The sequence below is a fragment of the Giraffa tippelskirchi genome, chromosome 4 (assembly GCF_054371585.1).
Source record: "Giraffa tippelskirchi isolate mGirTip1 chromosome 4, T2T-mGirTip1v1.2.pri, whole genome shotgun sequence".
In the NCBI taxonomy this organism is placed as follows: Eukaryota; Metazoa; Chordata; class Mammalia; order Artiodactyla; family Giraffidae; genus Giraffa; species Giraffa tippelskirchi.
In genome coordinates, this window is record NC_137278.1 from 178,256,966 (window position 1) to 178,271,280 (window position 14,315).

Sequence of the window (14,315 nt, forward strand, 5' to 3'; positions counted from 1 at the left end):
TCCCAAATTTTTTTATTGGACACTCCATCCAAACAAATGTTTAGTTGATATTCCTGATATATGCATATTTATTTTTTATAAACTATATACATAATACTGTGCTAATACATTTCAGTTGTCATACTTCTAAAGACAGAAATTTTGAAAGGATTTAAAACTATTCTTGGGACTTCCCTGGTGGTCCATTGGTTAAGAATCTGCCTTGCCATTGAGACATGTGTATTGTCATATGTGAAACAGAGCACCATTCCATGTTCGATGCATGTGACAAGGGCTCGGGGCCGGGGCAGTGGGATGATCCAGAGGGATGGGAGGGGGAGGGAGGTGGGTGGGGGGTTCGGGAAGGGGAACACATGTAAACCCATGGCTGATTCTTGTCAATGTATGGCAAAAACTATTACAATATTGTAAAGTAATTAGCCCCCAAGTAAAATAAATAAATTTATAAAAAAAAAAAAAAAAAAAGAATCTGCCTTGCAATGCAGGGGACACAGGTTCGATCCCTGGTCAGGGAATTAAGATCCCACATGATGTGGAACAACTAAGAGCAATGAAGATCTGTCACTCCAAAACTCAGACTGACACAGCCAGATAAATATTTTTAAAACAAATTTAAAATTACTCTTTAATATTTTTATTTTATGTTTTATAAAACTTTTTTCTTCACCAAAGAAATTTTAGTGAGAGAAATGTAATTGAATAGCTTTGTCTCTATAATATTTGGTTTGGGACTATGGGATAAAGTGATATAAAGTTCTGGTTTCAAGTTTAGTTTATACTAATGTTTGGTAGTAATGGCTCTGACAGCTAAAAAAGATCTTGCAAAAAATTATGGATTCAAACTTAAAGGTTAGCTGCATTTACTAAATCAGTTCACCCACCTATTATACAAGTTTTTCTTTTTTAGCATTTAAGTAGTAAATTTCCACCTTTCCAGATGTCAATACATTCTTCTTGCAAAGACTAAAACTTTTTGTATTTCCATATTTTAAATAAATTCTTTCAAAACTAATGTTTGGGAAATTTTTAAAATAGATCAGATAGTTTTATTTTAGAGATACTGTAAGTGTTTAGATAGGAGAGTTTTTATAGATGATGAAAATCATTTTTGTCCAAAAACATCGCATAATAACAAGGTCTACTGTCCAGAGAACTATATTCAATATCCTGTGATAAACTGTAAGGAAAAGAATTAAAAAAGAAAAAAAGAACATATATATGTGTATGACTGAATCACTTTGCTATACAGCAGTAATTAACACAACACCGTAAATCAGCTATGCATGTCTGCTAAGTCGCTTCAGTCATGTCCGACTCTTTGCAACCCTATGGACTATAACCTGCCAGCTCCTCTCTCCATGAGATTCATCAGGCAAGAATACTGGAGTGGGTTTCCATGCCCTCCTCCAAGGAATCTTACCGACCCAGGGATCAAACCTGGGTCGATCTTCAACAAAAAATAAAAACAAAACACGTGTCCAGGAGAAAGATGCTAGACTACTGTACCTGTCTAGTCATTTACCCTCCATAATAACCCCATGAGGCAATTAGTAATATCATTGCTATTTTTCAGCTCTGCATGGACATAGGTAACCTGTCCAAGGTCGTACAACTAATAAGTGGCAGTGCAAGCAGGGTGGTGCACGCACGTATACTATTAACCACTTTTTACTTCGTCTCTCCTGCCTTCAGCCAGTAAGTAGCAGGTCTCTGCTGCTGACCTATCCAATGAACGTGGACATAAAAGATAATTCACCATCCAGAAGAAGTGCTCAAGGAATTTCCTCTGTTGTCATCACTAGGACTTAACAACTTCTCTATGAAGAGCCATGTTATGTCCCTCTCCTTTTCAGACAAGAGTAGACATTTGGTCATTGTTATCGATTTTCAGTCCCTAAGTCGTGTCTGACTCTGCAACTCCATGAACCACAGCACATCAGGCTTCCCTGTCCTTCACAATCTCTCGGAGCTTGCTAAAACTCATGTCCATTGAGTCAGTGATGCCATCCAACCATCTCATCCTCTGCCGTACTCTTCTCCTTCTGCCCTCAATCTTTCCCAGCATCAGGGTCTTTTCCAATGAGTCAACTCTTCGCATCAGGTGGCCAAAGTATTGGAGCTTCAGCTTCAGCATCAATCCTTCCAGTGAATATTCAGGGTTGATTTCCTTTACGACTGATTGGTTGGATCTCCTCGCCATCCAAGGGACTTTCAAGATCTCCTCCAGCACCACAATTCGAAAGTATCAATTCTTTGTCGCTCAGTCTTCTTTATGGTCCAAATCTCACATCTGTACATGACTACTAGAAAAACCATAGATTTGACCATAAAACCTTTGTCAGCAAAGTGATGTTGTCTCTGCTTTCTAATATGCTGTCCTGGTCATAGATTCAAGTTGCTGGCTCCAGCAGAACACTAGCTCAAATCAAAATCACAACACTAGCTTTGAGTGGATTCCAGGGGACTTGTGATGTCTGCTACCAAGCCAGCTAGTCCTCAGGTTCCTTTCTAGGACACATCAGCTTCCCAAATAGAACCAAAGTTCAGGGTTAAACTGCCCTCTTGTGGTGAAAGATTGTTGCCTGTTTGGTTTTAGAAGACCCAATCTGCATCATCAAGGCATCAGTGCCTTAAGGGAGTTTCTTTCCCTCTATCTAAGGCCTTTCTCAGGCAACCAGAAGAAAAAAAAAATGCAATCCTCCATAGGCAGGGGCAAAGATGAAGAGTCAGGACATGATGGCAGGCAGTTCACCTTTCTAAATTCCACTTAGTGTTGAACTTTTGAGGAGTTCAGGAGACAGAGTGAGAGTCAGTCTTGTGGAAACAAATCAAAATGCCTTTTCCAACAATATCTGCAGTGGCTAACAGCAAGCCAGTTCTGCTGAACGGTTCTATGAAGACCTACAAAACCTTCTAGAACTTACACCCAAAAAAGATGTCCTCTTCATTATAGTGGACTGGAATGCAAAAGTAGGAAGTCAAGAGACACCTGGAGTAACAGGCAAATTTGGCCTTGAGTACAAAACAAAGCAGGTCAAAGGCTAACAAGAGTTTTGCCAAGAGAACACACTGGTCATAGCAAACATCTTCTTCCAACAACACAAGAGAAGACTCTACACATGGACATCACCAGATGGCCAGTACCGAAATCAGACTGATTATATTCTTTAAAGCCAAAGATGGAGAAGCTCTATACAGTCAGCAAAAACAAGACCAGGAGCTGACTGTGGCTCAGATCAGGAACTCCTTATTGCCAAATTCAGACTGAAACTGAAGAAAAGAGGGAAAACCACTAGACCATTCAGGTATGACCTAAATCAAATCCCTTATGATTATACAGTGGAAGTGACAAATAGATTTAAGGGATTAGATCAGATAGAGTACCTGAAGAATTACGGACAGAGGTTCATGACATTGTACAGGATGCAGTGATCAAGACCAGCCCCAAGAAAAACTAATGCAAAAAGGCAAAATGATTTTCTGAGGAGGTTTTACAAATAGCTGAGAAAAGAATAGAAGCTAAAGGCAAAGGAAAAAAGAAAACATAATACCCATTTGAATGCAGAGTTCCAAAGAATAGCAAGGAGAGATAAGAAAGCCTTCCTCAGTGATCAATGCAAAGAAATAGAGGAAAACAATAGAATGGGAAAGACTAGAGATCTCTTCAAGAAAATTAAAGACACCAAGGGAACATTTCATGCAAAGATGGGCACAATAAAGGACAGAAATGGTATGGACCGAACAGAAGCAGAAGATATTAAGAAGAGGTGGCAAGAATACACAGAAGAACTATACAAAAAAGATCTTCATGACCCAGATAACCACGATGGTGTGATCACTCACCTAGAGCCAGACATCCTGGAATGCAAAGTCAAGTGGGCCTTAGGAAACATCACTACAAACAAAGCTAGTGGAAGTGATGGAATTCCAGTTGAGCTATTTCAAATTCTAAAAGATGATGCTGTGAAAGTGCTGCACTCAATATGCCAGCAAATCTGGAAAACTCAGCAGCAGCCACAGGACTGGGAAAGGTCAGTTTTCATTCCAATCCCAAAGAAAGGCAATGCCAAAGAATGCTCAAACTACTGCACAACTGCACTCATCTCACATGCTAGCAAAGTAATGTTCAGAATTCTCCAAGCCAGGCTTCAACAGTACGTGAACTGTGAACTTCCAGATGTTCAAGCTGGATTTAGAAAAGGCAGAGGAACCAGAGATCAAATTGCCAACACTGCTGGATCATAGAAAATGTAAGAGAGTTCCAGAAAAAAATCTACTTCTGCGTTACTGACTATGCCAAAGCCTTCGAATGTGTGGATCACAACAAACTGGAAAATTCTTAGAGATGGGAATACCAGACCACCTGACCTGCCTCCTGAGAAATCTGTATGCAGGTCAAGAAGCAACAGTTAGAACCGGACATGAAACAACAGACTGGTTCCAAATCGGGAAAGGAGTACATCAAGGCTGTATATTGTCACCCTGCTTATTTAACTTACATGCAGAGTACATCATGTGAAATGCTGGGGTGGATGAAGCACAAGCTGGAATCAAGATCGCCGGGAGGAATATCAGTAACCTCAGATATGCAGATGACACCACCCTTATGGCAGAAAGTGAAGAAGAACTAAAGAGCCTCTTGATGAAAATGAAAGAGGAGAGTGGAAAAGTTGGCTTAAAGCTCAACATTCAGAAAACTAAGATCATGGCATCCGGTCCCACCATTTCATGGCAAATAAATGGGGAAACAATGGAAGCAGTGACAGATTTTATTTTGGGGGGCTCCAAAATCACTGCAGATGGTGACTGCAGCCATGAAATTAAAAGACACTTGCTTCTTGGAAGAAAAGCTATGACCAACCTAGACAGCATATTAAAATGCAGAGACATTATCAACAAAGGTCTGTCTATTCAAAGCTATGGTTTTTTCAGTAGTCATGTATGGATGTGAGAGTTGGACTATAAAGAAAGCTGAATGCCAAAGAATTGATGCTTTTGAACTGTGGTGTTGGAGAAGACTCTTGAGAGTCCCTTGGACTGCAAGAAGATCCAACCAGTCCATCCTAAAGGAAATCAGTCCTGAATATTCATTGGAAGGACTGATGCTGAAGCTGAAACTCCAATACTTTGGCCACCTGATGTGAAGAGCTGACTCACTAGAAAAGACCCTGATTCTGGGAAAGATTGAAGGTAGGAGGAGAAGGTGATAATAGAGGATGAGATGGTTGGATGGCATCACCAACACGATGGACATGAGTTTGAGTAGGCTCTGAGAGTTGGTGATGGACAGGGAAGCCTTGTGTGCTGCAGTCCATGGGGTTGCAAAGAGTTGGACACGACTGAGCGACTGAACTCTGCTGAACTCAGTCACAAGTAAAACAATGTGTTATGCTGCTTAAAAATGTGCCACCTTAAACCTTTTTATTGAAAACATGACCCTTAAATGTAGTTTACATAAAATGTTGAGTTGTATTAAATACATGCCTCTCTACTCTAGAATATTATTATACTACGTTAAAAGACCCTCTTTCACTTCTTTGATGGCACCCGTTTCTTTCCATCAGAAAGGTAATCAGTGCCTTGCATTTTGTCTTTGGAATCTCCTTGCTTTCCTTTAAGTTATATAAAATAAACATACATTTATAAGCCTGCCTGAATAGATGCAGCCCTGGCCAAGAATACATGCAAGCCTAGGGATCATATACCCAAACGTATGAAATTCATAAGTCAAGCTAGTAAAGTGTCAATTTAAAAAATAAGTTTTGTCTCCCTGCCCAGAAAAGTGAACCTTCCTGAAAACCTAGACAGCTAGATTCAAATTTCTGATTATCAGTAAGGTTGAGCATTTTTGGACCTTTATTGGCCATTCTTCTACTGTAAAATGATTAAGTGTTTTGCAATTTTTTTGATGGGTTGGGTTTTTTTTTTGATTGATTCATAGAAGGGTTTTATATATTCTAGATACTAACCCTTTGTCCAGTTAACAAGTCTTGCAAATATCTGCTCTGCCCCAAGTTGAGCTTGCACTTTCATTCTTCTTGGAGTATTTTTATAAACACAAAGTCTAAATTTCAATGCATTTAAATTAAATTTACTCCACTGCACTGTGCTTAGTTGTGTCAAACTGTTTCCTGTCCCATGGAGTATAGCATCCCAGGTCCTCTTCCCATGGAATTTTTCAAGCAAGAATACTGGAGTGGGCCTTTTCTAAATTAGTTAATATGTATAAAAGTTTGAAGCAGTATGATATACATTGCTTATTGTAATTTTTATATTCTTTTCCTTTATAATGTGAACTTTTTATATCTAGTTCAAAAAAATCCTTTCCTGTCCTGAAGTTACACAGATATTTCCTCAAGAATGTCGTTTTAAAGTTTTAGATATTTGCCCTTCACCTGGCAAGAATTTTTTCTTTTTCGCAACAGCTTTATTGAGAAAAATTAGCATAAGTCACCCATTTACAGTATACCATTTTCATTAAATTCACATTTGTGCAACAGTCACCACTATCTAATTCCAGAAAATTTTCATCACCCCAAAAAGAAACCCCAGAGGTACTTTATATTATGACTTTAACATATAGCATGTATATAATCAATATTCTAGCACAATTTCTATTCTTTCCCCAGTGATTTGTAACCTCATCTCTGTCACAAATCAAGTTTTCATATCTGTGAGGATCTGTTAGAGCTTTTGCATTGGTCTATTTATCTATCTTTCCACTAACACATGCTGTCTTAATTAGTAAATACTATTAAAGCAAGCTGTCATTCTGTTATTTTTTCATGAGAATATTAATTTCTATTAATACTTTGTACTTCCATATAACTTGTCAACTTCCACAAGAATCTCAGCTGGAAACTTAAAATTGTGTTAATTCATGAGGAAAATTGATATATTTACAATAATGATTCCTGTTTCATAAAGATATTATTCTCCATTTATTCCAGTTCTAAAAATGTTTGAAAATAGTTTTATAATTCTTCCTCAATTTTTGTTCTATTTCTCCTCAAATGTTTTACATTTTTACTGCAAAGTTGAAAGTTTTTTTTGCTATTGAAAATGTTTTTTTCAAAAGCCTTTTTTCCTACAATTTGTTGCCACTGTGGTGCACATTGTTTTTATGTCTAACGTGCAAAACCTCCCGAAGTCTATCTATAGAATCTTCTTTATTTTCTCTCAAGGCAATTATTTCATCTTTAAATAATAAGAAATTGTTTCTATTTTATAATTTTTCTTTTTAAAGCTTAAATGTGTAGGTTATTACTGTCAGCACAAAATGAATAGATGTGATTATAGCAGGCATCCTTGTCTTGTTCCCAAACTTAAAGGGAATTCATTTGATATTTCAGGATGTTTGCTGTATTTTGTAAGTCACTTGCCGCATTTAAAATTTTTTGTTTCTTCTTTGCCAAGAATTTTTTCATAAATGATGTTGAATATTATCAAATGCTTTTCCTACACCAAGTTAGATGATCATGATTTTGATTTTAATCTGTTAATGTGACAAATTACATTACTATTTGTAATCAAAGATCCCATCAATTCTGAAACACACCATGACTTTATGCTCCATTAAAGAATGAAACAACAGCTCCCCACTGAATATTCCAATTTAAGATACAGTTAAGAAAAATATAGGCATTTTAGAATTGCCAAAATACAGAGTAAATCATGAAGAAAAACTCCCATGCACTCTTGAGATTAAACACAGATTGTGATGCACACAATTTTTTCTTTAGCGGTTCACATTATTTAAGTTATCTCTCTTTTTTCCTTAATCAAACTCACCTAGGTTGTTCATTGCTGCCGCTGCTGCTAAGTCGCTTCAGTCATGTCCGACTCTGTGTGACCTCATAGACAGCAGCCCACCAGGCTCCCCCGTCCCTGGGATTCTCCAGGCAAGAACACTGGAGTGGGTTGCCATTGCCTTCTCCAATGCATGAAAGTGAAAGTGAAGTCGCTCAGTCGTGTCCGACTCGTAGAGACCCCATTGACTGCAGCCTACCAGGCTCCTCCGTCCATGGGATTTTCCAGGCAAGAATACTGGAGTGGGGTGCCATTGCCTTTTCCATAGGTTGTTCATTACCTTACTCTTTTTGAATCCCAACTTTGGGCTTTTCTTATTCTCTCAAGGTATAGTTGCTTTCTTAGTTTTCTGTTATGATTTGGTACTTCCTTCTTTCAGTTTGAAGTTTAGCAGATTAATTTTCAGCTCCCTTTTTTCTAATATAAGCAAGTAATACAATATTGTCCCTCCTAAATGCTGTCTTAGCTAATGCAACAAGTTTCTATATGTAGTTTGGTTTTATTTAGTTCTGAATTATGTCCTAACCTCCACTATCACTTCCTCTGATCTCCAAGTTGTCTCTTAGTGTTAGTTTTTTACCATTCATCTTAATTTTATCCTGAACATGCACGCAAAATGTTCTGATCAGATAAGATTTCTTATTACTTGAAGTAAATGCCTCCACACCCTTTACTCCAGACTTAGACCTGGGGCTATGTGTTAAAAGAGTCATGGGATTTTTTTCCTACACAGTGAGTGGTGTTAAAACAAATCCAGACTTAAGTACAAGACTTTGGGACACCAGAGGAACTACTGCAAATGGGCAAGGAGGCTATAGCAACAGGATTCACAGAGACTTAAGTCTGCAAGCTGCTCAAAAACAGATCGTGTATGTGTGCTCAGTCATGTCTGACTCTTTGCGATCCCAAGGACTGTAGGCCACCAGGCTCCTCTGTCCATGGGATTTCCCAGCCAAGAATACTAGAGTGGGTTTGCCATTTCTCCTCCAGAGGATCTTCCCGACCCAGAGATTGAACCTACGTCTCCTGCGTTCTTTAGCAGGTGGATTTTTTCCCACTGCGCCACCTGGGAAGCTCAAATACAGGTCAGATCCTTTTAATAGGAACAAGTAAGCAAGGCTAGAAAGATCTGGCTGTGAGGGAGTGAAGGGAACAGATGACAGAATGGGACAGTTGATCAGGGAATGTCTTTTCTGTGTTCCATTTTCAGGAGGTGTGGCTGAGGAGAGTCTCTTCTACATTCCAGGGCTGGCTCAGGCTGAGGGTGGATTCAAGTTCAGGGGACTCTAGGGGAGAGTCTAAAGTGTGATCAAGTCAAGTTAGAGGGCATTTTGTCCAGAGTGGTCTTTGGGAACAACCAGTTCAACAAACAATTCATGAGATAAAAAACAGGAATCTGGAGGCTCTAGGTCTGGCTGCATCACAGGTAGTCAAAGGAGTCATCCACTCATCGTACCTAAGTCATATTGGGAAAGGTGGTTCTCTGCAGGAAGCCATTTCCTGGAATACAGTAGAGGGATTTCTTCACTGTTCTGCCCATACATTTATTTCAGCTCTGAGGACCTCCTAATCCAATAGCCACAAAATGGTGCCTAAGAGAAGCTGCTGCAAACCATCTTTATGAATTATGTTATACAATCTCTATGCATATTTCAGAATATGTATTGTCCTCTTTCTATAATACCTTAAACAGGGGGGTGGGGGGAATGCCAATTTCAAATATAAGAAGTTTCTTTCAGGGAAGAGTAATATTTTAACAGTAGTCAGTCTACCATTTAAGGCTGTAACTTATTTCTCTTTTGGGGTTAACTGCATTGAGTATGCTCAGTCATTCAGCTGTGTCTGCTTCTCTGCAACCCCATCCACCAGGCTTCACTGTCCATGGACTTTTCCAGACAAGAATACTGGAGCAGATTGCCATTTCCTACTCTAGGGGATCTTTCTGACCTAAGGATCAAAACCGAGTATCTTGTGTCTCCTGCGTTGGCAGGCAGATTTTTTTACTACTGCACCCTGGGAAGCCCAAAATGTTTTGAATGGGGTTCATTATTTTGAAGACTACTTTCTTTTGTGAGCTCCTTTACATCCTTTATTCTAGTGTTTAAAAATAAAATTAATTTTAAGTGATGTCAGAGAGAATAAGCTTAACATTTAAAATTATCTGTTAGTATGGATAACATTCAACAATTTAAAAAGCTAATGATTCTATAAGTTGTCTTACTGGAGCTAAAATGTACTCTCTAAGCAGTATTTTTCAAAAACTGTAGAAGTGCTTGATTATGATGGAATTCAAGGAGATCCAAGAGTTGGATGCATAAGCATACTTGAAAAAGCAGACACAAATCAGCAATAACAAAGGGCTGGACTTCCCTGATGGCTCAGTGGTGAACAATCTGCCTGCCAATGCAGGACACATGGCTTCCATCCCTGGTCCAGGAGGATCCCATATGCCTTGGAGCAACTATGCCCGTGGGTAACAACTATTGAGCCTGTGCTCTAGAGCTCAGGAGCTGCAACTACTGAGCCCACATGCTGCAATTACTGAAGCCCAAGTGCCCTAGATCACATGCTCTTCAACAAGAGAAGCCACTGCAATAAGAAGCCCATGCACCACAACTAGAGAGTAGCCTCCAACCAACACAACTAGAGAAAAGCCCATGCAACAACAAAGACCCAGCACAGTCAAACATAAATAAATAAAATTTTTTAAAAAGGGCCAATGGAGACAATGATATTGAAGTAGTAATAACTGATGTAGCAGAAGCATGTTCTGGTCAAATAGAATGCAGCAATAAAGGCTGAGAGGCTTATAAGATCAGAAAACAAACTCTGGATAAATAAAAAGAATGAGAAGGAATCTATGACTCAGGAAACGTATATACGCCACTATTTCACTATGCAAATTAAGGAGAGAAACAGGGAGAAAAAAAAACAGGCAAAGAGATAAGAGAGAAAAAGTTGAGAATGAAGAAAATTCTTCTCACAATAGCATGAAAATTACACAGAGACAATTTCTTATTAGAAACAAATGTGGAGATGAACGAGAATGGGTTCGAGGTTCTAGGAAAAGAGGAAAAAGCCTCCAAAAGTGACCTGGTATCTCATACAGCCACATTAACTCCTTGTTTTTAAAAAGCAACAAGGTTTCAGAGTCATTCCTTGCTCAAGCTCCAAATTTTTTTTTTTTAATAAATTTATTTATTTCAGTTGGGGGCTAATTACTTTACAATATTGTAGTGGTTTTTGCCATACATTGACATGAATCAGCGGTTTACATGTTCAAGCTCCAAATTTATACCATGTCACCATTACAGAGGTAGAAGGATGTCAACCTAAATTCAAAAGTCCACGCTCTCTGCATTTACCACCTCCTGAGGGATGTTTTGATTTGTAAAGACTGCAGAAACATGACAAAAATAAAGACAGAGATTATGTCACAACAGAATTTTATAGTATTGCTGTTTATTAATTATGAACATTAATGCAATATTGGCCTCAATAATTTCACTCAGATAATAAAAAATAGTGGCATATTGACAGTTTTAAAGCTGGTTCATTCACGATTTTACAAGCTTATTTATTAAGAGTGAAATCGGAAGACTATTTAAAATAGATGAAAAGATAACGCATGTCATAGTGCTCAATGTTTCTGGAACTGTTGGTAAGGCTTGTACCTAAATCTGATGCAGAATTCTTACTGGTATCGAAACAGTTCTTTCCTCACCTGCAGTATGTATACCCAGGTGCTATGAGTCTGGAAGAGACTGGCTATGGGTACCGCTTCTTGTCTTCAGCTGGGACTGTGCAATATCAGCAAGTGCGCTCTGTATCTTTTCCAGAAGCATGTCCCCTCGGTAGACAACATCCTCCAGACTGGTAGCAGCCTCGTGGTTTTCCTCTTCCAGCTTATATAAACTAGCAGCCTTTGTGAGAAAACACAAATTTAAGAATAGTTTGAGAAATGAAAAACTCAGAGACTGATAAAAGTTGAGGAGGAAAGAAATTGCAATGAAAATATTTTCTTTTAAATCTGATGGCTATGCGACCACTGTGATAGATTTTTTTGCCAGTGGCAGAAATTCTAAGATCAGATATTACTTGAGAGTCTTCCCTGTATGAACTATTTAAAAGATGACTTTTCAATTAGAGATCTCTGGATGGCTACATGAAACTCCTTTCCACACTGCTTTCAGACACTGCTCTTCTACTCCTTATCCAGAATGGTCCCTCTCTTGTCACTATTGGCAAGGAAAAGAACCCAACTAAGGAAAATGGCAAGTTTCCTTGTAACTCAAAACTGGACAACTATATATATTCAGCACAGTCTTAAACAGGCTGCAGTAATTTACAATAAAACTCCCATTTAAAATTTAGAGTAACTTTGAATATTGTAATAAAAGGTACTAAATCTATTTCCTTGAATTCAAAATTCTATTTGTAAAATTCTCAAAGGAAAAGAGATTTTTACCTGTAAAGCAGCTGTAGATTCTTCACTGGGTAAGGAATCTATCAGAACATCAATGTCTTTTGCTGTTCGTGCAATCAGTGCTGCAAAAAGCTGGGCATATTCTAGAGAAAAATAGCACTCATTGAGGATATTAGAGAATCTCAAGTTTTCAGAAAGAGAAATTAAAGTTTAATGAAACCAGGAAACTTCATTACTTTTTCTGTATTAGGCTTCTAATGATAAAAGTGTAATTTTAACACATCAATTCTATTATGTCTGAGAATTAGCTTTAATGTTAACTCAAATTAGAACTTAAGCATAATGTATTATCATTTCATTATTAGGACAATATGGGGGTCCCTTGAATAAAGGAATGTGTAAATTGGATGCCATTTTTATTAAGGTCCCACAAGTAAAAATTTAGCTAAATTCACACAATTCTCCTTTAGAGAAGTAAAAAATCTGTTATGTATTAAAAGACATTAAAAGAATTATGAGTTGTTATGTAAATTTACTGTAATGAATTCATTTCTTTTATGACAAACTTGTAATATTCTCAAAAAATAACATTTTTAGAAAGCCACAAATAAGTTGAATATTTCAATAAATCTGATTTTAAGGTATTACAGGTAATGTGAGAGTCAAACTAAGAGAAGCCAAGAAAATCCGTTTACCTTCTGTAGGGTTAGCCGGCTGATCTTTGTTAATGGCTGTCTGAATATTACTAAAGGAGGCAGGAGGGCCACACTGCTGCAGCACTCCAATGGCATTACAAAACTGATCTGCAAGCTGGAGGCAAAGGAAAGGTGGCCAAGTTAGAATGGATTTATCCTCTTTAAGGACTTTATTGGTAACAGTGGCAGCAACGTTTCTATAATGTTCTCTCAGCAAAAATAAATAAATAAAACAGAAAGGAGTAATTCTGGGTAACAAAAACCAGTTACTAACAATGATTAAATGTTTTATTTTTTTTTACAGTTTTAAAAAATGTTTTATTTTGTATTGGGGTATAGCTGATTCATAAACGTTTTAATCATGCAAAGAAACTAAATTCTCAGTGGCTCAGTCATGTCCAAATCTTTGCAAACCCATGGCTCCTTTGTCCCTGGGCTTTTTTCAGGCAGGAATACTGGAGTGGTTGCCATTTCCCCCTCCAGGGGATCTTCCCTATCCTGGGATGGAACTCAGCCTCCTGTGTCTCTTGCATTGGCAAGCGGATTCTTTACTGCTCTGCAACCTGGGAAGCCCTAAAGAAACTATGTTTGGTATCAATTTAGTTGAGACAGTTAAAAAGAAAAACAAAATCATCTTTCTTTTCTTCCCAAGGTAACAGAATGATAAAAGAAATATAGGCCAGTACCTTCTGCAAGCACAAGTAAATACTTTTGGGGGAGCAGTGGTGGAAAAGAGCACATGTGACAGGCAAACATCTCAGAATGGCCCCAGGCTAAATTTTTAAATGTGACTCATATACAAGGTATATGATCCCTTTTCTGAAACCAGAGTAATTACAAGTAGAAAGAAATAATGGTGGGAAAAGACTGCACCTTACGTATGTCTGAAATGTTTTTCTCCAGGACTCAAAACTCCTAGTGCTCTAAAAGTATTTCTTAAGCCGTTTGAAGATTGAGAATACCAAGTCCTTACTTACTGAAACTGTGTCCCATGGGGTTAATGGAAGCTAGCACCTTACACAAAAGACTGGAGTATGTCTTACAGAACAGCAGATAAGGAAACAGCTTATGACAAGGCCCTTTGCTTGTAACCTGCCTCTAATGATTATGTTTGCTTTAGCTTTTTTCTTTCCCTAATTGCATACCTTCCAAGCTTCACACAGCCCACATAATACAGCACCAGACTTCTTACCACCCCAACAGATAATGCTCCTGATGTGTGAGTCACTATAGTAACAGGGACTTAAGCTGTTTCTCAAAAATTTGAAAAATCTGGAGTAAGGTCCTGCCCAGTTCAGACCAGTTAAGAACAGTTGGGAACAACGACCCTACCTGGGTCTCCTGCATTGCAGGCAAATTGTTTACATCTGAGCTACCAGGGGAGC

At 38.2% G+C, this 14,315-nt stretch overlaps 1 protein-coding gene across 5 annotated transcripts in view; it reads right to left on the bottom strand.

Annotated features, from left to right (window-relative positions):
* Positions 1 to 14,315, bottom strand: part of MED21 (mediator complex subunit 21) — a 42,133-nt gene that overhangs the window by 21,424 nt on the left and 6,394 nt on the right. For 2 of the 5 annotated variants that reach the window (XM_081483715.1, XM_081483713.1), the window contains exons 2-4: positions 12,931 to 13,045; positions 12,278 to 12,378; positions 11,534 to 11,732 (exon numbers count right to left, since the gene is read on the bottom strand). In XM_081483715.1, the coding sequence (XP_081339841.1) occupies positions 11,556 to 11,732; positions 12,278 to 12,378; positions 12,931 to 13,045 (393 nt within the window). In that variant the 3' untranslated portion in view covers positions 11,534 to 11,555. Of the gene's footprint in view, positions 1 to 7,471; positions 11,207 to 11,254; positions 11,733 to 12,277; positions 12,379 to 12,930; positions 13,046 to 14,315 lie in introns of those variants that run through there. The other 3 variants (XM_081483712.1, XM_081483716.1, XM_081483711.1) reach the window with 3 other exon arrangements.